Raw genomic sequence first — 23,318 nt, forward strand, 5'->3', positions numbered from 1 at the left:
AGCGTAGAGAACGGCCTGGGACATAGGGTGAAAAGGCTTTTGTGAGATATTTTGGGCCATTTCCTGACAAGCATTTGTGTATTGTACATAAGATTTTAAACTTAGTGCGTTGCCGCACTGGTAACCAATGAAGTTCAGTCAGTAGTGGACGGGAGGGGGTCCTAGATGGTACGTTAAGGACTAACCTCGCCGCCGTGTTTTGGACTACTTGTAGTTTGTTAAGTTGGCCTTCATTGGTAGATAAAAGAAGGCCATTACAGTAGTCCAGTCTACTAATAACTAGTGCCTGGACTAGGGTTTTTCTATGGTTGTCAGAGAGAAAGGGAAACACCCTTCGCAATAGTCCAATGGCCCTGAAGCATGTGCCGGCAACTTGGTTGACATGTTCTTTGAATGTCAGGGATTGATCGAATATCACACCCAAGTTTTTCACGGTCTGCTTTGGGATGGGAACTGGTCCCAGTTCTAAGGGCCACCACTCATCAGACCATAGTGTCACTGCATCTCCAAACAATAAAACCTCTGTTTTGGCCACATTACATTGGAGGCAGTTCTCAGCCATCCACTTTGCGACAGCCCTCATACCGTCTGCAAAGGATTTTTTCAGGGCAGGTGTTAAGGTTTTAAAAGGGAATAGAAGTTGGGTGTCGTCGGCGTAGGACACCGGGGTAAACCCAAAGGACCTCACTAAGTCGGCCAGGGGGGCCACGTACACATTAAACAATGTGGGGCTTAGGCATGAGCCCTGTGGCACTCCCCTGGTGAGCTCTCTGGGGGTGGATTTATGGGAGCCCATCCTGACTTCTTGAGAGCGGTCGGAGAGAAAGCTCTCCATCCACGACAGAGCTGTCCCTCCCAGTCCCACATCCCTCAGACGGTCGAGAAGCACTTCGTGAGACACCGTATCGAAGGCAGCGGATAGATCCAACAGCACCAGAATCATTGACCCCCCGCCGTCCAGTGTCATCCTGATGTTGTTGGTCACTGCTAATAGGGCTGATTCGGTGCTGTGGTTAGGCCTGAACCCAGATTGTGAAGGGTCCAGGCCTTCCGTTGCCTCGATATAGTTTGATACGTGGGTGTTCACGTGCTTCTCTGTCATCTTACCGATGTAGGGTAGGAGGGATATGGGCCGGAGGTTGGAAAGATCTGTCCAGGGGGAGGCCGCCTTCTTCCTAATTGGGTTTACCACCGCTATCTTCCATTCCCTTGGGACTTGTCCCTTAGCCAGTGAGGTATTCATAACCGCCTGGATAGAGGGTCCCAAGAGGGTGATCAGAGGGGCCACCATTTTGGCAGGGAGGTAATCGTTGGGAGAGCCAGTTTTTATGTGATTGATCAGGGGTGGAAGATCTCGATCACTGACTGATGGAATGGTAAGTAGAGGGTTTATATTCTGTGAGAGTGGACTTTTTAGGAGGGAGGTCGTGATGCCTAAATCCCTTGAGGCCATAATTTTATTGTAGATGAGATTAATTTTGTCCTCAAAGAACGTAGAAATCTCATCACACAATTCTTGTGATATGTCGTCGGGGCTCTCAATTGCTGCGGGTTTTACAAAACTCTTCAGGATTTTAAACAATTCCCGAGGGCAATTGCCTGCCTCTGCCAGTTGAAGGGAGATGTTGTCTTTCCTTGCTTTCTTGATGTTTTTATAATAGCTTGATTGGGCCTCTAGAAAAATTTCCTTTTGCTCTGCATTTTTAGATGACCTCCAAGCTTTTTCTAATCGCCTGCATTTCTGTTTTTCTTTCCTGAGGTTGGGGGTATGCCATTTTTCCTGCTTGGTGGGAGGGTACTGCTTGTGTAATTTCAGAGGGGCCAAGGTGTCGATTGCAAGTTTAAGTGAATTATTAAACTTCTCCAGTGCTGACTCTGCTGAGTCAGCCTCTGTAAATAACGGTTGTTTCCAGTTTTCACGCAGATTTCCTACAGATATTTTATGCCATTGGCGGCGGAGAATTGGCGAGGGAGGTATTCTATGCGGTTGTTTAGCCAGTCTTGCCAGGAAAAACTCAACTAAAAAGTGGTCTGACCAGCAGACTTCTTTGGCAGGAAAGCATCTGGTTGTGGTGCAGTTGGTAAATATAGAATCCAGGGTGTGGCCTCCTATGTGTGTTGCACCTTTATTTATTGCCACTAGTCCAAGATTAGACAAGTCAGCCGTTAGTTGAATTGTTTCGGGGAGTAATGGATTATCCATGTGTATGTTAAAATCCCCGAGGAGGATAAAATCCTCCTTGGCTTTAATGTGTGGGGCTAGATCTCCAAAAGGGACAGAGAGAAAGCAGGGTTGGGAGCTGGTGGACGATACACCAGTGCACCTCTCCAGGAAATGTTTCCTGACAGGTTAATCTTGAAGGCCATCATTTCCAGTAAAGGGCAACATCTTTGTTCTAAGATTGTTACCTTATATATGTCCTTAAATATAATGGCTAAACCCCCGCCTGTTTTGTTTGGCCGATCAGCGTGTACGATCTTGTAGCCTGAGGGAACCCCTAGTGTGATTGCTGTTATCGTGTGGGGTTTCAACCATGTTTCAGTAAAAAAACATATATCAGGCTGCTTAGAAAAGATGAGGTCCCAGATCTGCAGTTGATGCTTTGGGAGGGACCGTACATTTAAAAGGAGGCAATCCAATTCCGTAGGGAATATAGTTTTGGAAGTGTAGTCATGATTAACATGCCTTGTCTCAACTGATTGAAACCGACATTGAAGGCACGAGAAACAGCCCTCCAGCTGTTTGCTAGGTAACCAAGTAAAACAGTTCCTGGTAGGTTGTAATGGCTAATGGCTACATCTTGGCCACCCTGAATATTCTGAACCAGGTTTGTATGGAATTCTTCCTGGACTGGAAGTAGGCTCCTAAGTAAAGGCACTATTTTGTCAGTCAGAATGAACAGGGCTGGGCACGTCGGAACTGTTTGGGGCTGTGACTTCAACTGAGGTCGAAATTGGGGTATTGTTTAGAGTCGGAACGGAAAATAGGGCCAGCGTTCATATGGTAGGGACGAACATGGGTCCACATATGGGGTCATTTCCGGAATTGGCGCTGAACTGGAAGTTAGCTCGGGAGGCATAGTTGGTGCTAAGGGTGGGCACGCAGGTGGTAACCCCACTGGAGGCATTTGCAGACCCTGGGGGACCAAAGGCTCACTAGAGAGATCCAGCAGGGTGCCAAATATTTTGAAAAGGTCTTTGAACTCCTCAACCGGTTGCAACAACAAGGTGATGGGTGGAATGCTTACATTGATCTCAGCCACTGCCAATCGCTCAGGCTCATTCCAGTCCAACTGCAGCAGCTTCGCCCATGTCCCTAGAAAGAGAGTGAGACCGAGGGGAGGCTTGATGCATTGCAACTTCTCAGAAGGAGAAAGGCTGGGACACGGCCTGGTACAACTTCTTATGCTTCTTTTTAAACTCTGACTTACCCAAATTATTGGACCATGATGAAGATAAGTCTTCTGCTGCATAAGGGCACTCATCTCATGAGGATCTGTCACAAACATCTGCTTGCAACAGTCCCTAAATCATATAGACTTATAAGGGGATATTGTCTGCTGCACAGTGGACAAGAATTTTGAGAAAAAAACCAGTCAATTGACATGAAAAAGTTAGAAGCTAGCTCCAGTGTCGCTTATGGAGACGCAGAAAGAAAGGCACAAACGTCAGCGAGCTTTGGTGGCACTTATATGCAGTTCAACTACAACAAGGGGGGCCCTGTTCCAGAGGAGTTATGTGTTAGAGAAGTCTAAAAGTTGTCTAAAAGATTTCCGCTAAAGTGACCCTTCGGGGGACCCGTAGGGCATTGCACCGCCGGCCCGACGAGGAGCAACTGCCCAATGATGAAGCATGACATCCTTCGGGGTGTGTGAGGGCAACATGAGACAAGTTTGGCCTTCCCCCTCAATCTAACCACTGAGTCCGCGACCTAGCACCTTTTCCGCTCTCTTTTCTCTAACACATAACCCCTCTGGAACAGTGCCCGCCTTGTTGGATTAATTTGAAGCACGGGCACTGGACCATCAATACGCTCCTGGTCCCCCTCCCTCTTCTTTTTGAATACACTTATATGCAGTTGCCAGCTGTCACTTCTGGGGCGGAACTGAGTAGACACAGAGCTGCATAACACCACCTACTGACATGAAGTGGCTAGACTGAAAAATCTTCCTGATCCAGTCTTGTGCCTGAGGATATTATAAAGGTTAGGAATCTACTGTTTGAAGTATCCATCAGAAATGGAGAAGTAGCTCAACTGAGAGCTGACAGAACCCGGCACTCTTTAAGGGCATCACTAGCTTACACATGTACAAATTCAAATCCATTTTGCAAGCATGGCAAAGGAGATTATATGAGTATCCCAAAAATATAAAAGATGCCAGCCACCATATGTCCCTTGGGATAGGAAATTCCCGTAAAGTAAAAAATAAATAGCTTCTTATGGAGTGCTTAATACCATAGTTCTACTATTCCAGGGCACAGGGAACAGTAGGCACTACCAGACTCAATTTAAGAGTATTCCATTTATCAGTCACGGAAGAATGATCTTCACATAATTCGAAGCTTGTGACTTGCAAATCTAATAGGAATTCAATACATGAGAAAGAATATTCCTTAGCAATATTTTTTATCTAGCCTTTGCATTCAACATCTTCAACCGTCTAGGTATTTGCAGAGCTTACCTTGGGAGGTAGCGGGGGTGGCACTATTCGTTTTAGCGTTGATCTATAGCACAATGACAGAAACACATTATTTACATTTGGCAAGCACAAAGCACCTTACATACATACTTATATAGAGAGTTTCATGAGCCACCATGTGAATATCTTACTGGTGATTTCAGATTTATCGTTTATGCTTATGTTGTGAAATATTTACAGTTCACTTTACACTACTCCATTAAGTATATCCACAATCGTCCAGATACCAAAAACAAAAATGTGACAATACTTAATCTTTGTTTCTCACTATAGTTCTGCCTGTTACATCTCAAGCTTAACAGGAGTAAAACACCTTACAAGATTTTATTTTAAAAGCCACATTTAGGACTTTTCTATTGAAAATAGAATTATATGTATTTGTTCTTCCTGTCAAAACAATATAGGATTTCATATATACCTAGGCTTCCTTCACACAAAAGTGATTTGAGCTCATCAAGAAGCTCTGTGTTGTGGACTCTCTCATATTAACTCCTTTTGTTATGCAAATGAAAATAAATGTCCTAGATTCTATAGGTGCACTCAGTTCATCTATGGCAACAGACTTCTAAACTTCCCAGCTGGATCAGCCTACAAACTTCTATTTCAGATTAAATCAATCATGTCGAGGATTCCATTAATACTGTTATGAGAGGTGACTATTAACCTACTTACTCAACCAGGCACAGTCCATCCCGAATTTTTTTATGGCAGAACAGATCTTGTAGAATAAACAGATAATTCCACCTTTTAAAGCGGGAATATCTCTATAGGAGAAGGCGGGTATCTTAATGCCAGACTTTCAGGATGTCTGTGCAAAATAAATGCAGTGGGTACATATATTTCAATTTCATATCATAGTCGTTTTCCTGAAAATCTGGCTTGGATCCAGCCCTTCTGTATCTGAAGTGGATATGTACCTCGAAGCACAGGGCAATAATCAGAGTTCGCCATACAAAACCATACGGATCACAAAGAACTCATGGATAGAAGAGGCCCGCCAGGCTTCAACACAGCCTTTGAGAGGGTGTGGCTCTGGTCCTAAGTAGTGGTGTAGATTAAATCACACCCCTTCCTTAATAAGACTACAATTGTTATACTACATTACATTTAGAATCTTTAAGGTATTCTAAATCCATGTACTCCATGTGGTCTACAGAATTCTTTGATTTGGACATCTCAACTTACTTTTTTTACACTTTACTTGGCGCTGCAGCATAATTTTTTTTAAGGTGTGCATTATCTTTGTCAAAGTGTAGCTCGTGTTATGGCAGAAATGTCTGCTTTAACGTTGTGGCAGTAGTACTGGATAGTAGTACTATTTAGATACATGCCAGTCAGCGGTATGTGAAATGGATGCAACATTAGGTCTAGTTCAGAGTCTGTTCGAGCAACAAACGACATGCCATAGAGAAAAACAGCTTTATAACATAATACAGGTGTACAGAGACTATATCCTGTGTAAAGATATTAAAAAAACTCTACTCATTATTGACGTTTTGGTGTTCGTTAAGGGGGAGCAGACCAACATATTGTAGACAAGCAGTGTGGATGAAGACTTCTTTGTCCAGCAGCTACAATGCAACCGTAGTAGTTTAAGATGCAAAATTCTCATCAGATTTAAATGCAACAAAGGTTTAAGGTGCAGAGTTTTGTGCTCCCTGGAGGAATTGATCTAAATTGAAGAAAACGTGCTGCATACATTGGCCACCAAAACTATCTGGCGTACGTCATTTGACCGAGTTACCAGAGATCAGCAGAAAAGTGTGGAGAACAGCAGAAGAGAAGCGGAGTCTGAGTGGGCAGGAACACCCTGAAGGTGATGTGGCTGTCCCATGAATTAAGAAATTGCATGCACGAAATGGTGACCTCAGCCTACAAATAAGGGCAGTAGCTGCAAAGCTCTATCGAGGCAGGAGGAAGTGGCTGAAATGTTTGGATGTGATGGCTCTAGGACTTGGGGAAGGTACAGTAAGAGGAGATTTGGGCCCAAAATATGGCGTTGGAGTTGGATAAGAATAACTGGGTTGGAGGCGCACAGGGAAGAGAGAGCCCTTTCAGACTGAACACAGATATTGGGATCGGTAGGTGCTGCCACCAGCTGGCAGGCAACCCAGCAGCACCAGAAGGCCTGGAATTGCTTGGGGGACTGTTCAAGCATGGCCCCATGATGGCAAGGGTAACTCAAAATAAAAGGGGAGGAGGAAAACGGATTATTTGCCCTACACGTTGATGCACATGAGACCTCGGGTGCCTTGTGTGTGGTTGTTGTGATAAGGATGTGCTGGGGTTCAAGTTGCAGGACCAGATGGAGAGGCAAGCTTAAGCGAGAGACAATCAAGAGCTGAAAGAAAAGTGCGGGAAGGGAACTATCCCCTTCCCCAGGAGGGAAGAACATGGGGTGGCAGAATCACTGACTGAAGGTGCAAAACAAGGAGCAGTAGTGCAACCTGATAGCGAAGACCACTCTGAGGCAATGTAACCTGGTTGATCTCCAATTCCCGGTTGAAGGAGCGGCAAGGGGTCCTGTCAACAGTTACAGGTGGGACATTCGATGTCTGCAACACCAAATACTGTGGCAGCTGGACCACAGAGGAGATGTGAGAAAGGACAAGCTGGATAAACCATCCAAAAACAACAAAATGTATCAATAACGTTTGAGGATAGCTGATGATGGGCCATCCCGGAGTTATGGGACTCAGTCCCTGGTCACAGAGCAGCGGAAGAATACTCACAGCTCTAGCACTGGAAGCTGTGGTGACTATGGACAGCTCTAGAACAAATAAATCTCTACTCAAAAGACGCAGAATAAGCTTTGTGCTTCTCCGACCGTAACCAATACCGGTCTGAGAAAGTGGAGGATGCTAAAGGGAGGTCAAGGTGGAATAGCCTGCAATTTCTGGGATGGGTTTCAAGCCAGACTTTTTAGGGTATATCAGCACTTCGTACGGTGAGCACAGAACGGGGTAAGCAATGGCAGAATAATCCCAAATATTTAGCCCACAGAAGAGAAACCAGACAAGGGTGTCTCCTTATCGCCCCCTTCCACTTTTCCCTGGCAATAGAGAGGCTGCACCACATACTGCAACTGGAGTTAAGAGCTTAGAGAAAAGCGACACCAAACATGTGGTGTTAATGTTGGCAAAAGACATACTGATCTAGCTCCGAAACCTGATGGAGTCTGTCCCACTTCTGATGTAGGTGCCACTACACTTTGGGAAAATATCTGGGCTGCCAGTGAATCAGGTTAAGACCAGTATGTTCCCCTTGCTGTGGGTGGCTGGGCAAGCGTTTGGATTGCTCCCAGTCCTGGACATTTTATGGTAACCAGTGCACTTTAGATATTTAGACATTAAGCTGGCACATGACTCACAAGAGCAATATAGATGGAATATGGGGCAGGTGGTGATTGGTCTGAAGGAGCCCATGGCCTTTTGTAACACCTTACCATGCTGGTGAAAATAGTCCAGGTGCCCATTTTGACAACGAGAAACAGTTATGGGATGGAGTAAACAGGGCCTGCAAAACCTGGAGCTATAATGCATAGCACACAGTTACAGCACGAAATACATTGATTAGATTACTGATCCAGCTAGGAAACAGACCTGCTCAAGGGCACTCATAACGGAGTGGTCCTGCAGGAGTTGCTAATGATGAGGGTACATATTCCCCAAAAATTGCATTCTAGCGGTCCCAGTGAGCAAAGTCTGGGAAACAGTAGTCAGTTAGGAACCTATACTCACATGGAAGGTTTATGATGGTTTGCAGACTCCGAAGTACCATTTCATGTAAAAGGACCGTTTTTACAGCATAGAAAATTGGCAAAAACTAATAAGGAGTTATGGAGTGACTTCCCAAAGGCACGACTAGTATTGTAAATGCTAACAACATTATTTGAAATGGCCTTGCTGAGACACTTGGTATCGAATAGCTAGGCAGCACTCAAGAGGGGAAAGGGAGGACATAAGTGCCAAGGTAAGATGGGAGGTAGTAGACAACCTGGAGCCCATCATAGATTATGAATTGGAAAAGGTGTGCATACAGATAAAAATGATTTCCAGCAATGCTAGAATCAACAAGTTTGTCCAATTCAATTATTTTCACAGAAAATACCTTGATGTCAGTCAAACTGCACAAGACATACCCTTAACGCTGCTATCTGGACAACAAAACTGTTTTTGCACATGATATGGGAGGCCTTGCAGTCTAAAGGTTCTCAGCAGAAGTTCTTCCCAGGCTACCCCCGATAACATGGGGGAAGCCTACCAGTAATCTCAGGCAGTGCCTACTGGGAATTGTTCTAAACTAAAAAAAGACAAGCTCAAATACAGATTTGCTCAGCAGGGCGCTTCACTAGCCAAAGGTTGACTCTCAATACACAGAGTCAGACCTAGTGGGGTCAGATAGACAGCTCGATAAAGCATATGGCGAATAGGCACTTGCGTAGGAAGGCCATATAAAGGCGACGATGGATAACACACTGGCAGATGACTTGGCTTGATTGAGGGGTGGGAACCTCCTACGCCTTTGTCACTGTGTTTGCTGCCGCCCGTGAACTTCTGCACGCTGTGCAACCAAGCCCCCTCTCATCACCTGAGCCAGCGCGGACCCGCCCGCCCGTCTCCCGCTGCGCGGCTGCTCTTTAACATCCTGAGCAGGGGCCGCCGAGCGGAGACCGGTGAGGGGAGGACTTCAATGTCCAGAGGCCCTTGCGGCGAACCGCGTCACTGGGGAGCGCCAGGAGGCGCTTAAAATCACCATCAGCCCCATTGAGGGGTGGGAACCTCCTACGCCTTTGTTACTGTGTTTGCTGCCGCCCGTGAACTTCTGCACGCTGTGCAACCAAGCCCCCTCTCATCACCTGAGCCAGCGCGGACCCGCCCGCCCGTCTCCCGCTGCGCGGCTGCTCTTTACCATCCTGAGCAGGGGCCGCCGAGCGGAGACCGGTGAGGGGCGGACTTCAATGTCCAGAGGCCCTTGCGGCGAACCGCGTCACTAGGGAGCGCCAGGAGGCGCTTAAAATCACCATCAGCCCCATTGAGGGGTGGGAACCTCCTACGCCTTTGTTACTGTGTTTGCTGCCGCCCGTGAACTTCTGCACGCTGTGTTACCAAGCCCCCTCTCATCACCTGAGCCAGCGCGGACCCGCCCGCCCGTCTCCCGCTGCGCGGCTGCTCTTTAACATCCTGAGCAGGGGCCGCCGAGCGGAGACCGGTGAGAAGCGGACTTCAATGTCCAGAGGCCCTTGCGGCGAACCGCGTCACTGGGGAGCGCCAGGAGGCGCTTAAAATCACCATCAGCCCCGTCTCGCGGGACGCCGGGCGAAGCCCGGGCCAAGGGCGGACCCGTTTTAGCCCGTTCTAGACTGTTCCAGGCTGGGCTGGGCCATTTCCCGTGGTTCTTATACAAGGCTTTACTCGACCTAATGATCCAGGTATTCCTGTTTAGTCACTACTCGCCACAGTCACTAGATTAAACGTAACCTATCAAGTAGAGTTCCAGGTCTAATCATCATGACCAGGGAGACTAGAAGCAAGACGGCCATGACTAACGCTCTGCCCACCGGCCCTATTGACCGTTTCATTACGAGAACTAACGAAGTAATCAATCAAAGTATATCCCTTCTAGAGCGAAGGGTGTCACAAGACCTCGCAACAGCCAGAAGGTCGTCACTGGGCCCCTTAGCCTTGGCCCGATCCCCGCCCAAATCTCCCCTAGACATACCAGTACTAATTCAATCATCGCAATCACAAACAAATGTTCTAGCAGAAATTCATTCAATTCCGAAATCTATTGATCTTTCTGTCTCGAATCTATCACTAGACTTAGACTCCTTAGGTAATCTAGAAAATACACCAGACCTTCAGTTATTACAGTCTCAAGACCCAGACGCATGCTCTCAGCATATGGGGGTGAAGGAGGGAGCGGTCCCCAAGCAGAAAAAAGATTCCAGAAATTCGAAAGCTGTCACAATTACCAAAGAAAGATCTGACCCCCAAATAGCACAGGGTGTCCTAAACGACCCTACCATACAATCTATCAACCTTACAGATCTTCCTGCAAATTTAATTATTCCAACCACAGCAAACGCGGGGGAGCCCTGCAGCCTATGCAGTACAAATACCGAGCTTTTGGCAGGTTTCAGGGAAATCCTAAAGCACCATCTTCAACCCCTAGAACGTAGTATAATGGCTATTGAAAAACAACTCGCAAAACTGACCCAAAAACCGCCTTGCCACCACAGTGTGGGTCAATTGAATAAGAATATAGGGGACAGTAAGGGGACTCCCACAAGTTCTAGCGCTAAAGGCGGCCAAAAAACCAGTGAGCCCAAACCTCTAAAGACAACAATACCTCAAACTATTCAACTAAACGTTAAGAAGCCACTCACCCCGGTTCCCCCAACTCCAGGTAGTGGGACCGTAGATAAGACCTCGAGTATTATTTCCACCCAGTTAGCCCCCCTGCAATCTGTTCCAACTCAGCCTACTCCTGACAAGGGTCTTGTTCAGCCACTAACCCAGAGACCAATCCCACCCTTAATACCCCGGTACCCCACGTTAAATGCACCAGGTGACGGGAAAAGGGGGATTAAGTCTAGACGCCCGATCCATCTTCCACGTGAAGCATCCCCCTTTACCGTCATTCTTACGGGGGTCCCTGAGCTTCCGGAAAGTACAAAGGAACCATCCTGGTCCCTTCAAAATAAAGTTCTACAATGGCTCAACATCCATAGGCCAACTCAATCCGCACATACTAGTAGAATCTCTACTGTGCGTAGAGTATCGTGGATAGGCACTGAACCCAAAAGTATACAGGGAGATTGTATTGTAGTTAACTGTGAAGATTCGGCCACTGTCGACCATATCTGCTCATGGCCAGCTCTAGCTAAGAGCGGGGGGATTGATGCTTATCATCTTTCCTTTTTTTACCCTCCGAAATATAGCAACCAATACTCAATGGCTCCAAATTGGGAGTATCCCCTAGAGAGGCCTTGGGATTACGAGGCTCCTTGGTTTACTGAGAGAAATAGCAGCAGAGACTGGCAACCCCGACCTTGGCATCCCAGTAGTAAACAGGCCCCTTCGGTGGGATGGCAAGGATTTCCAACTAGAAATAGATACGACTGTCTAGAAACGGTCGATTGACCGTCAGCCACTTCACACTGCAATAACCAGCTCCAGAGGACATTCAGCTCTCCACTAACTCCAAAGAGAGTTTCGGTGATTTTATTATCAAATACCAACCTGTCACCATCGCCACCTACCCGTGGCCATCCCTCCTTATCCTCTCCACCTCTCTGTGTCCTCACAGGACACGTCGGGGACGATTCTGATTCTGAATCTTTCCTTGGCCAAATGTCTCCAGTGATTGAGGGATCTAAACCTCCCTCCCCAACCGAGATTCGGATTAGCCCCCTTCTAACAACTATGACCAATAACGCAATCATAGCTACTCCACACAGCCAAACATGTGCCTCCCTTCCATCTAACGTGACGATTCTATCCGTCCTATTTTGGAACATTGCTGGTCTACGTTCCAAGATCAACTTGCAATCGTGGGCGGATATGATTAACGAGAACCACATCCTATGTCTCCAGGAGACTTGGCTAACTGTCCCCGTCTATTTGGCGGGTTATAAAACCTTCTTTATACCAGCAACACAGGGTTTTTTCGGAAGACCTAAGGGTGGTCTAGTAGTCTACGTAACAAACACTCTCCCCCTTACAAAAATTACCAGCTTAAAAGAAGAGGTTTGCTATCAAATCCTAAGTATCCATTTTGAAAATAGATGCACCTACTTCCTGGTAAACCTATATAACAATCTCTTACCTTCCGAGTGTGTGCAGACAATAAATGAAGTCACCATCTTTTTAAGGTCACAGCTGAATAAGCCATCGTCTCTCCCTGCTTACATCATCTGGGGAGGCGATTTTAACATCCCCCTATGCTCTAATCATAGAAATGGGATCTGCGGACTGTCCGATGAGACTGACTGTCCTCTGGCCCATTTTGCACATAGTTCTAACGGAAATTCCATGAACGAGAGCCTCTTTACGCTAGAGCTGGAATAGCAAATCAGTTAGTTCACCCACAAGTCGACTTCTCCCCAACATTTCATGGTAGGGGTTTGTCAAGCACAATCGATTTTATCCTCTGCTCTCAGAACCTAAGGGGCCAATTGACAACATTTTTCACAGGGTCAGACAGTTGTAGTGACCATTTCCCTAACAGAATCTTAATTCAATTAAAATCTGTATCACTACACTTAAATGCCAGAAGCCTGCTAACACAAGAGTCGTTAAAAATGGACAAACTGAATGGGTTCTCAGTGAAATGGGCAAAAATAGATCCTGACGCTGTAACAGAGAAAGTCCTCAAAAAAGCCATCCTTTCTGTCAACAACTGTCTAGATCCCTGCTCATCGCCCCAAATAGTCCTGGCCAGCTTTGACAGGATTTTGGGAATCATAAAAGAGGAATCAACTCGCTCCATTGCACGAAAACCATCGGCCGAGGGCTGGTTCATCCCTGGGTGCCGGAAAGCACTTTCTAATCTCAAGGCAGCTCTACAGACTACCCCGAGAAACCCCCAGGTGATAGCAGAATTAAGAAAACTCTATAAGGCCGAAAGTTTAAAACAAACTACAGACATTAAAGCAAATTTATGGTTACAACTTCATGACAGCTGTCGATCTAGGGACAGTGGACACTTTTGGCGAGTTGTAAAATCCCCCTTCTTGTCAAACCCGTCGTCATCTCAACATCTCGACGTCGCAGTAACTGCAGAAGAATGGGTCGCCCATTTTTCGAGAATCTTTGGTGGTCCCCAAATAAATCTGACAGAGGGAAGCCCTACCACTGTTTCAGCAGCGGCCCCAAATATTTTCCCATTAAATATCCGTTTTGAGCACGGGGAGGTGGTTAGGGCCCTAAAAATGTCAAAACCAGGTAAGGCCCCCGGCCCAGATGGGGTGCCGGTGGATATCTTCACACATAACATCGAGCTCTGGTCCCCACTTCTTACCCAGGTTCTGACTGCGGTAACAACTTCGGGCCTTATTGACTCTTGGTCCTCATCCATCCTTCTGCCTATTTTTAAAAAGGGCGACCGGAATGATCCGGTTTGCTACAGACCCATTTCCCTCCTGGACTCCCTGGGTAAGGTAGCGGGACGCTTGCTGTTGGAACGTCTCCAGGAGTGGGCAGCAACAAATTCCATCTTAACCGACCTTCAATACGAGTTCCAGGCGGGTCTTGGGACCGTAGAACAGGTCTTGAACCTCGCCCTCCTGATCGGGAAATACGTGAACGCAAAAAAGGGTCATCTATTTCTTGTATACGTCGACCTCAGTGCAGCGTTCGACTGTGTACAGCATGCGAAACTCTGGTCTTTGCTCGGGGAAATGGGCGTTGATCCTGCTCTTTTAGCATTCTTGCGCGAACTTTATTCAGACGCCACAGCAAGAGTAAGGTACGGGATCAGTGGAGAACTCACCTCCCCCTTTCAAATAACAAAAGGAGTAAGACAGGGCTGTGTACTGGCTCCCTTCCTGTTCAACTTGTACACCAATGGACTTGAAGCAGCCATGCTAGAAGGGAGCCAGGACCTTCCGCAAATTAAACACCGCCCCATACCAACATTGCTATATGCGGACGACTCCGTCATCTTCGCCAGGACGTTGACCCAACTTCAAGTACAGCTCAAAAAGTACTGCTCCTATATGGACTCTCTCGGCCTTAAGGTTAATATAAAAAAGACATTCCTAATGCACCATGGCCCTAAAATAAAAAGACCTATACCCATTTTTGTTGACAAGATCAAGCTTGAAAGAACTCGCGTCTATCCCTATTTGGGCATCCTGGTGGATGATTCCTTGAGTTGGCGAAAGGCAGTGGCAAGTAAAAAACTGCTCTTTTTAAGAGCCACTGCAGCCTTAACATCCTTTTCAAGGAAACTGGGGAAACCGGCTCCCCCGGAACTACTTACCATATATTACGCTAAGTGTCACAGTGTGGCAACGTATGGCGCAGGGGTCTGGGGCTACGGACCGATAAGTCCACTCCAAATGATCAAGAACGACTTTGCTAAATACTTATTGGCCCTACCACGCAGTGCCCCAACCTATGCCTCGCTAGCTGAACTAGGCATGGATTATATCACGGACACCATTCGATGCCAACCCATGCTATTGTGGCACCGTATATGGACCAACGAGGAGTGCCATTTAACATGCTCCTTAATCTTGGACTGTATAGCTCTTGACAATTGGGAAAATATACCCTGGCTAGTATACATAAGGAACTTCAGCCGGGAGATGGTCCGTACTAACTTTTTCAACGACCCCCCGAGCATGACCGACATATCGAGGAAAGAACTTAAAAAACTATGTCTGTCGCATTTAAGAGACCTTCGATGCTCGGTGGAACTGGTAAACCCACAAACTCTCAAATCATCGCTGTGCAGACCCATGTGGGCATCCAACCCTCCTTTTGAACAATTTTGAAAAGTATCTTTTAACAAGGTTTCGTTTCAATTCTTTTTTCTGGCTCGTAACCTTTCCAAATGTACAAAACTGGTCCCCCATCATCATTCCCTGTCCCTGTGACAATGTTTCTTCCCAATCAACTATACACATTCTTTTTTCCTGTAAATTTTATTCTTTTCCCAGGAAGGTTTGGATCTTGCCTTTGTTAAGATTAATAGGCCTAAGAACCTGTCGCCCAGCATACCTATCTTTGCAATGTCTGAACTCCAGTTTCACAGCGAAATATGTAGCAAATTTTTTAAAAGCCTGTATCAAATATCTACGTAATTATGAGTAAATTCTCATTTTTATTTTTTACACTTTTGTTTACAATACGATAGATTTGCTCCTAAAAACGTCTTTTTAACAATGCATAATTTTAATGTTTTTATTTGCACTTTTTATGGTTGCAATAATATGTGGCAATCAAATAAAAGTTTATGAAACAAGACTTGGCTGACAGGGCTAGGACAGAGCAGGAATTAGTGGACCCCCATATGCTAGACCACCATGAAAAAGTGTTGTCAGAAACATGAAAAAGTAGTAGGGACTGACATGGAGAGAGAAAATGAAAGAACAGAATGAGAAAACAAAGGAAGAGGCTTTCACACTGGAGACACCTTGAGGGTAAGATTCGCTTTTCCTCAACGGAGGAATAGAAGGGAAAGATACAACAATATTATGCTGTTGGGATATGAGATGGGGTAGCCTACGTAGGATGCAAGATAAGTAGGAAGCCATTGGTAACTGCTTGAGCTTGAAGATCACATAAAATGCTTCCTCTTGTAAAGTCTAGGACCACGTGTATGATGGCTTAGGGTTTCCTCTTCTTTTTGGTGATGTATGTGTCTGCGGACCAGGGTCTACCTAGTCATACATGAGAGGCCCATGCTATTTGCATAACTTGTAACAAGGAGGTGCTTCCTCAGAAATTCAAACAACAAAAGACCTATACCAGGTAGAACATGCATGATACAGGCAGAGTGTGCTGCATGTAAGAGTTTGATTTTATTTGTATTTATTTATAACGTTTTGTATAGCACTAACCAGGCCCAGATGGGTATCCGAGCGCTTCACAATTTGAAAAGTCATTTGAGAATGAATGCAAGCATCAATGAAGAGGGGGTATCAAAATAACACATTTAAATAGTATAAAAACGTGCTTGGAGAAGAACAAACATAACTAGTGATAGTATAACCGAACAAGTCTGGGCTTCACAAGTGATAGACTCCTAAAGAAGATAATCCAAGCACGGGGAGTGAAACAGACGAGTCATGGTCATTTAAGGCAAGAACTTGTTTATAAGGATTGTTTTCACTTCCTTTTTGAAAGAAGCTGTTGATGAGATTCTGCAGACTTCCGGTCGGAGAGAGTTCCAAATCTTCGGGGTGGAACCTGAGAAAGCTCTGTGCTTCATTCTCTTTTTGTGGAAAATCTGTGGTTTCAAGAGGAAGGAGTTTGCACTTCTTGATGATCTGACCCCTTCTGATAGTTCTAGCTTTTGCACCAGGTAACGGAGGGTATTGAGATGGAGGGCTTTGTGGGTCATGCAGGCAATCTTTAGTTGTATTCTAGCTTCCAGTGGCAACTCATTTAGGTATTTTAAGGATGGGGAAATGTGATAATTTCTCTTTGTACCCGTAATCAGTCTGGATGTGGCATTCAAGGAAGCCCTTAGAGGTGCCAAGGTATATTTGGGGAGGCGACAGACCGTAGCACTGCCATAGTCAAGCCTCTGCAAAACAAGTGCTTTGACCACCTGCTTAAGGTCATCTTGTGAAAGGAATGGTTTGAGATTCCCAAGTAACCTCAACTGGTGGTTAGGATCTTTGCATACCTTACTAATATGATTCTTCATGTTAACATAACATGTACATTTGTAAAGCGCACGTATCACCCGAAGGTCTCAAGGCGCTGAATAACAGATGTATATTGTTACCCAACACAATGGTACTCATTTTATCGACCTTAGATGGATGAAAGGCTGAGTGGACCCGCCGGGATTAGAACCTGTGACCATGAGGTCGAACACAGGTCCCTACAGTGGATGCATTAGTCCACTGCGCCACCACACCAGGCTTGTTCAGGTGCATGTCTAGGGTGATTCCGAGAGATTTGGCTGAGTCAATAATATGAGGAGAGCAGTTGAAGGCTGTGAGGAGTTTCATCCAGCGGTCTATCTTGGGGGTGCGATTAGGCGTAGATATGAGAAGGAATTCAGTTTTGGAGGTGTTGAGTAAGAGGTGATTCTCAGTTAGCCAGTTTTGAGTATACGTAAGGGGCGAGTTGAGTGAAGTGAAATCTTCGGAGGAGGTGATTTTTAGGTAAAGTTGCGGGTCATCCGCAAACATGTGAAAAAGAGTATTCGTGGAATTTAGTGCATTTGCTAAAGGTTCCAGGAATATGTTCAAGAGTATGGGAGATAAGGCAGACCCTTGTGGGACCCCCGTGGTGGGATGAGGATTGATTCACCTTGACTCTTTGGGATCTGTTTTGCAGGAATGACGAGAACCATTGCAATACCACACCAGAAATGCCCGTCCTGTGCTCAAGAACGGATAACAGGACGTCGTGATTAACAGTGGCAAACCCAGAAGAAATTTCAAGGAGGATTAGGAGGCAGGAATCGTTTTGGTCTAGCATTTTTAACATGTAATCCATAATGTGAGTGAGCGCCGATTCCGCGCTGTGACCACTCCGAAAACCGGATTGATGTTGATCCAGGAGTTGGAAGTTATCTAAGTGAGTGCAGAGTTGCGATTGCACACATTTTGTAAGGAGCTTAGCCAGTGTCGGGATGTTGGAGATCAGGCGGAAGTTGTTGAGATCAGTTCTATCTGCATTCGTTTTTTTTAGAATGAGTGTAACCTGAGTTGCTTTTAGGCATTCGGGGCATCATGCCCTGTGCCTGTGACAATGAAGCATTGACAATCTTTGTCCACAGGGGGATGAAAGCATCCTTGGTTTCTTTGAATAAGTTTGGTGGCAGCGGATCGCTGAAGTGATACGAAGGGTTGATACTATGAAGTGTTTTGCAGATGTCTCTTTCGCTGAGGGGATTAAAATTACCCCATGATGCATCGTTCTTGGTGCAAAGACTAAGTGGATCCAGCCTCTCATAGTAAGCCGGAGGAGGCACAGTGTCGGATGCTGACAGAAGAGCCTTCTTGGATTCAAGGTCAGTATTGATGAGTTTTGTTTTCTCTTTAAATAAAGCAGCCAGGTCGTTGCATGAAGGAGAGGCGTTTCCAGGGTGGTTGGGTGCTTTCACCGATTGTTGTGTACAATTTCAAACTGTTTCTTGGGTCGGTTTGAGGCTTGATTAAGTTGGGATCTGAAGTAATCAGCCTTAGCATTCTTGATTTTTTAATTATAAGAACTCCTTACCGATCTAAGGACTTTTAAATGCTCCAATGAGAGTTTGAATCTCCAGGATCGTGCGGCTGCCTTTAAGTTGCGACGTTCCGAGTTTATATTGCTGTTGATTTTGGAAGAGGCATTTTTTTGTTGTAATGGTGCTATGGAATCCATAATATTAGAGTTAGTCGAGTTATAGAATCCAGTGAGATCAAGAACATCCGTCATGTCGGTTTGTGAAGACAAGGCAAATTCACCGTAGGTTGTTAGATCTTCCGAGTTGATATTTCTGAGGTCCTTTTTCCTTTGCTTAGTTTTCTTCGGCTGATTCTTCCTCAGTACCACATCCCTGTTAATACGGAAGGAGATGATGTAATGGTCGAACCAATCACATGGGGTAATGTCATCCAGTGTGATGGTGTTTCCTTAAGATATCATGAGGTCAAGAATTTCTCCTTTAGTACTAATCATCTCGTGATCCAATAAGAATGATTTTAGGCCGGTTACCGCCTGGTCATTAGGGTTAGACCAGTGAACGTATAAATCACTGAGGGAGATTTGTGACACTGAGGAGTCGACATTGCAGGAGATGATTTCCATTATTTATTCAATGAAGGAGAGATGGTCTCCCGGGGGGGGCGGGGTGGGGTGGATGACTGGTAGAACATATGAAGTTTGCAAACCGGTAGGTGACTACTTTCAATGTTTAGGCAAAGGTGTTCACTGGAGGGTGGAGGGGTAGTCTCTGTGTGGGAAGCCGATAGTGTGTTTCAGTGTATACAAGCTAGGCCACCTCCCTGCTTCTTAGATAAGTCAAGACAGATTATATCATGACTCGGAGGAACTAGGATGTCTAGGATAGTAGTGGAAGAGGGATTAAGCCAGGATTCCGTGAGGATGATATTACTGGCTGATCTGCAGTTGAGAAGTACACTTCAGCCGTACAGTTGTGTGCGGTATGAGTCTGCGTGATGTTCACTCTCTTGGGGTTGTCACTATTTACTACTCTGAGGTTGTGTGAGGATTCCCTGTGCGGGTTTGAATGAATGGCTTTAATTTGCTCTAGAGGGTTCTTGCCGGTGCCTAGATTGATAGAGTAAGAGAGAAGTTGCTCCTCTATATCCCTGGTTGCAAGATTTACCTGCATTCTTCTAGGGCAGGAGGGGGCATTAGGGAGGGGTAGGGTTTTAGAGATATGGTGCAAAGAGTGTTGGACGAGGCAAGGGATTGCGCTAGCGGGGACTATGGACAGCTTTCCTAGGGAAGTGAGAGAACTGTGCATGGGTAGGGGCTCAATTGAGAGGTCTTTCCGGTCATGGAGTTCATATGAGAGACAGTGCAATTGGAGAGACATCTCATTCAAATGCACTACCAGGTCTGAGTGTTGTTAAGGGGTGTAGGTTGAGTGGTGAGATCCAGCGGCGGAGATGTGCCTCGAGGATCTGTTTGACAGGCAAGCAGTCAGTCTAAGAGTACAGATTTTCAGATGAAGAATGATGTTCAGAGTGCACTCAGAGTTGAAGGTGTTTGTGGTAGAAGGGGGTCTGCATCCATACCCTAAAAAGGCCTCTGTGGTGTCAAACAGCTGAACGGTTAAGGGCAGGATGTTTTTACTGAGACCGAGGATGGGCATGGCGAATAGGTAGGACCTTAAAGGAACCAGGTGGGCTAATTAGCCCATGGGGTGTGCACAGGCGGCAGCTTGTGTGCTTTTGAGCCATAAAACTATCTACTCCTCTGAGGAATACGAAATGTATTCTGGTTACTTTATGCATTCCAATCTACCATACAAAGTTTCTGTGAAAAATGTATAAACTTAATATGACTAGCAATGTTTCTTTGGCAAACCAATTGTGAAAAGTACTGTTTCAACTTTTAATTTTAAAACATTGTGTAACTGGGTCGAAGGAATTGAATTGGCAGGAATGTGTATGCTCTTGTTCCTAACAGCGCCGCTGCCCCGGGACTACGTTTCCCGGCAGCCTCAGCGGCGGCGCTGCCTTCTGACATCGGACAGCGCCAGGAGGCGCCATAAAGCAGCGCTCCGCTCGGCGGAGCGCGGGTGACATCAGCCAACTCGGAGGGGGGAGGAGAGGAGGCCCCCACTGCAGCCGCCACCGCCAGGAGTCACGCTCTTGTTCCTAACAGCGCCGCCGCCCCGGGACTACGTTTCCCGGCAGCCTCAGCGGCGGCGCTGCCTTCTGACACCGGACAGCGCCAGGAGGCGCCATAAAGCAGCGCTCCGCTCCGCTCCGCGGGGCGCCGGGCTAAGCCCGGGCAAAGGGCGGGCCCTCTGTGGCCCTCAGAGGACGGGACGGGCCACCCCACTTGATTCCACCACGAGAAGAGGTATTGTGACGCTTTAATTCTTATATTGACTATATCGGCGTTTCATTCATTAACATAGACACTATGTCCATCTGGGAGGAGCTTAACGCCCTGTGTGGCACAAAGTACGCACCAGATGTTGTTATAACCTCCCCTACTGTGAGCCCTAATTGTGTTATCTCTAATGACTTCTCACGGGACTCATCATCACCTATATTAAAAGATCAGAAACAAGTAAACGCCTCACCCCTGGATCACACCATTAGAGGGAAACACGACAGCGACATTGTCACTGCGAATAATGCAAATATACAATATCTGTGCAGTGGCCCAACATTATCTCCCTCCAATTTAATAACACCAGCGCTGGACATGGCCGCGGCCAAGCAAGATGACCCTGTCTTGCCTCCCCAAATGACTTTACTGTCTCAAATTGAGCAACTCTTGTTAACTGTTATTTCACCTTTGGTCCTAAAAATAAATGAGTTGGGGGATAGGCTGAACAGCATCGAGGAAGCAATAAAAAAGTATCCTCTCCCGAATAACAAATTGGATGTATCCGCTTGCACAAACCCTCCCACTGTCACTGTCCCTGAAAAGTACAAGTTTAATACCTGTAAAAATGGCGAACATCAACTACGGCCCCCCTGTATACCAACTTCCATAGAGCACAAAGTAACTTCAAAACCCCCGTCACTAACTCATATGGTGGTTCGTCCAGCCCTGGCAAGAATGCCATGTATCCACTTGCCTCCACAGGCCGCCCCATACGTGTCTATCCTCTCTGGGGTTCCTGCCATCACCAAGGGAACACACGAGTCACGGCAGGACCTGCTAGACAAGGCCATAGCCTGGTTGCGTAAAAATAGACCTCTGCCGCCCGGGCTGGATGGTGGCATTTTGGGTATCAGGAGGGTGGGGTGGTTGGGCTCGCTGCCCAAGGACATCGCTGGGGACCTGGTGCTAGTCGAATTCAAGAACAGTAATATCGTCCCTTACTTACGATTTCGCCCCCCCAAGGAGAGTCATGGCACCATTCAAACTTGGGATTTGCACGATTTTTACCCGAGCCCCCGGTATATCTAGTTACACCAATAGCCATTTAATCTCTTAGTCCTTAATGGTTTTCAACTTTTGTCTTAAAAATTGAATACCAAAAAACCCATCACTAAGAGGAATTTACAGACAAGACAGGATGTCACTGCAGCTTGTTTGATGCCCTTGTTCTAAAGTTGATTATTGAAAATGTAATTTATGTATATTTATGTATATTGATTAGCTGATTCGATATACCTATTTAATTCTGTTTTACTATTTTTGTAATGAAATGTTATGATGTTTTATGTAACCCTATGGTGTTTATCTATGTATTGTTGACGCTTTTATGGTTTTTAAACAAAATCGAATAAAGCTAACTGAACTGAACTGAATTGGCAGGAATGTATAGTGGTTGTTATATTTATTTATACTAGAACAATAGAATGGTGGTCTACATCTCGACTAAAACAATTGTGTTTACTTAATGAACTCAAACATATTCATATGTGCCATATAAAACTTTCAACTGCGCTCGAATATAAATAATGTAGTCAGGTGATCACCAATCAAGCGCAATAAATGTAGCAAAGGACAGAACCGGGCAAGCAGAATGATTGCAGCAAAGGACAGCACAGAGCAAGCAATAGGATTGTAGCAAAGGACAGCACTGGGCAAACAGTGAGAGATTGTAGCAAAGGACAGCACCGAGCAAGCAGTATGATTGTAGCAAAGGATAGCACCGAGCAAGCAGTATGAAATTGTAGCAAGGGACAGCACCGAGCAAGCAGTACGAGACTGTAGCAAAGGACAGCACCAAGCAAGCAGAATGGTTGCAGCAAAGGACAGCACAGAGCAAGCAATATGATTGGAGCAAAGGACAGCACCGAGCAAGCAGTACGATTGTAGCAAAAGACAGCACCGAGCAAGCAGTATGATTGTAGCAAAGGACAGCACCGAGCAAGGAGAATGATTGTTGCAAAGGATAGCACCGAGCAAGCAGTATGAGATTGTAGCAAAGGACAGCAACGAGCAGGCAACGTGATTGTAGCAAAGGACAGACCCGAGCAAGCAGTATGATTGAGGCAAAGGACATCACCAAGCAAGAAAGGTGATTGAAGGAAAATATAGCAAGCACAATTAATGTAGTAAAGGACTGCACCAAGCAAGCAGCATGATTGTAGCAAAGGACAGCACTGAGCAAAGCACAATAAATGTAGCAAAGGATAGCCCTGAGCAGGACAGCACCGAGCAAGCAGTATGACTGTAGCAAAGGACAGCAACGAGCAAGCAGTATGCAAAGGACAGCACCAAGCAAGCAAGGTGATTGTAGCAAAGGACAGCACTGAGCAAAGCACAATCATTTTAGCAA

At 46.0% G+C, this 23,318-nt stretch overlaps 1 protein-coding gene across 1 annotated transcript in view; it reads right to left on the reverse strand.

The window, feature by feature from the left end:
* Positions 1-23,318, reverse strand: part of MAP4K5 (mitogen-activated protein kinase kinase kinase kinase 5) — a 686,515-nt gene that overhangs the window by 304,388 nt on the left and 358,809 nt on the right. Inside the window, exon 17 of the mRNA XM_078659722.1 lies at positions 4,683-4,725. Coding sequence (XP_078515848.1) covers positions 4,683-4,725 — 43 coding nt within the window. The remainder of the gene's footprint in view (positions 1-4,682; positions 4,726-23,318) is intronic.

Source organism: Lissotriton helveticus, chromosome 9 (genome assembly GCF_964261635.1).
Source record: "Lissotriton helveticus chromosome 9, aLisHel1.1, whole genome shotgun sequence".
NCBI classification, from domain to species: Eukaryota; Metazoa; Chordata; class Amphibia; order Caudata; family Salamandridae; genus Lissotriton; species Lissotriton helveticus.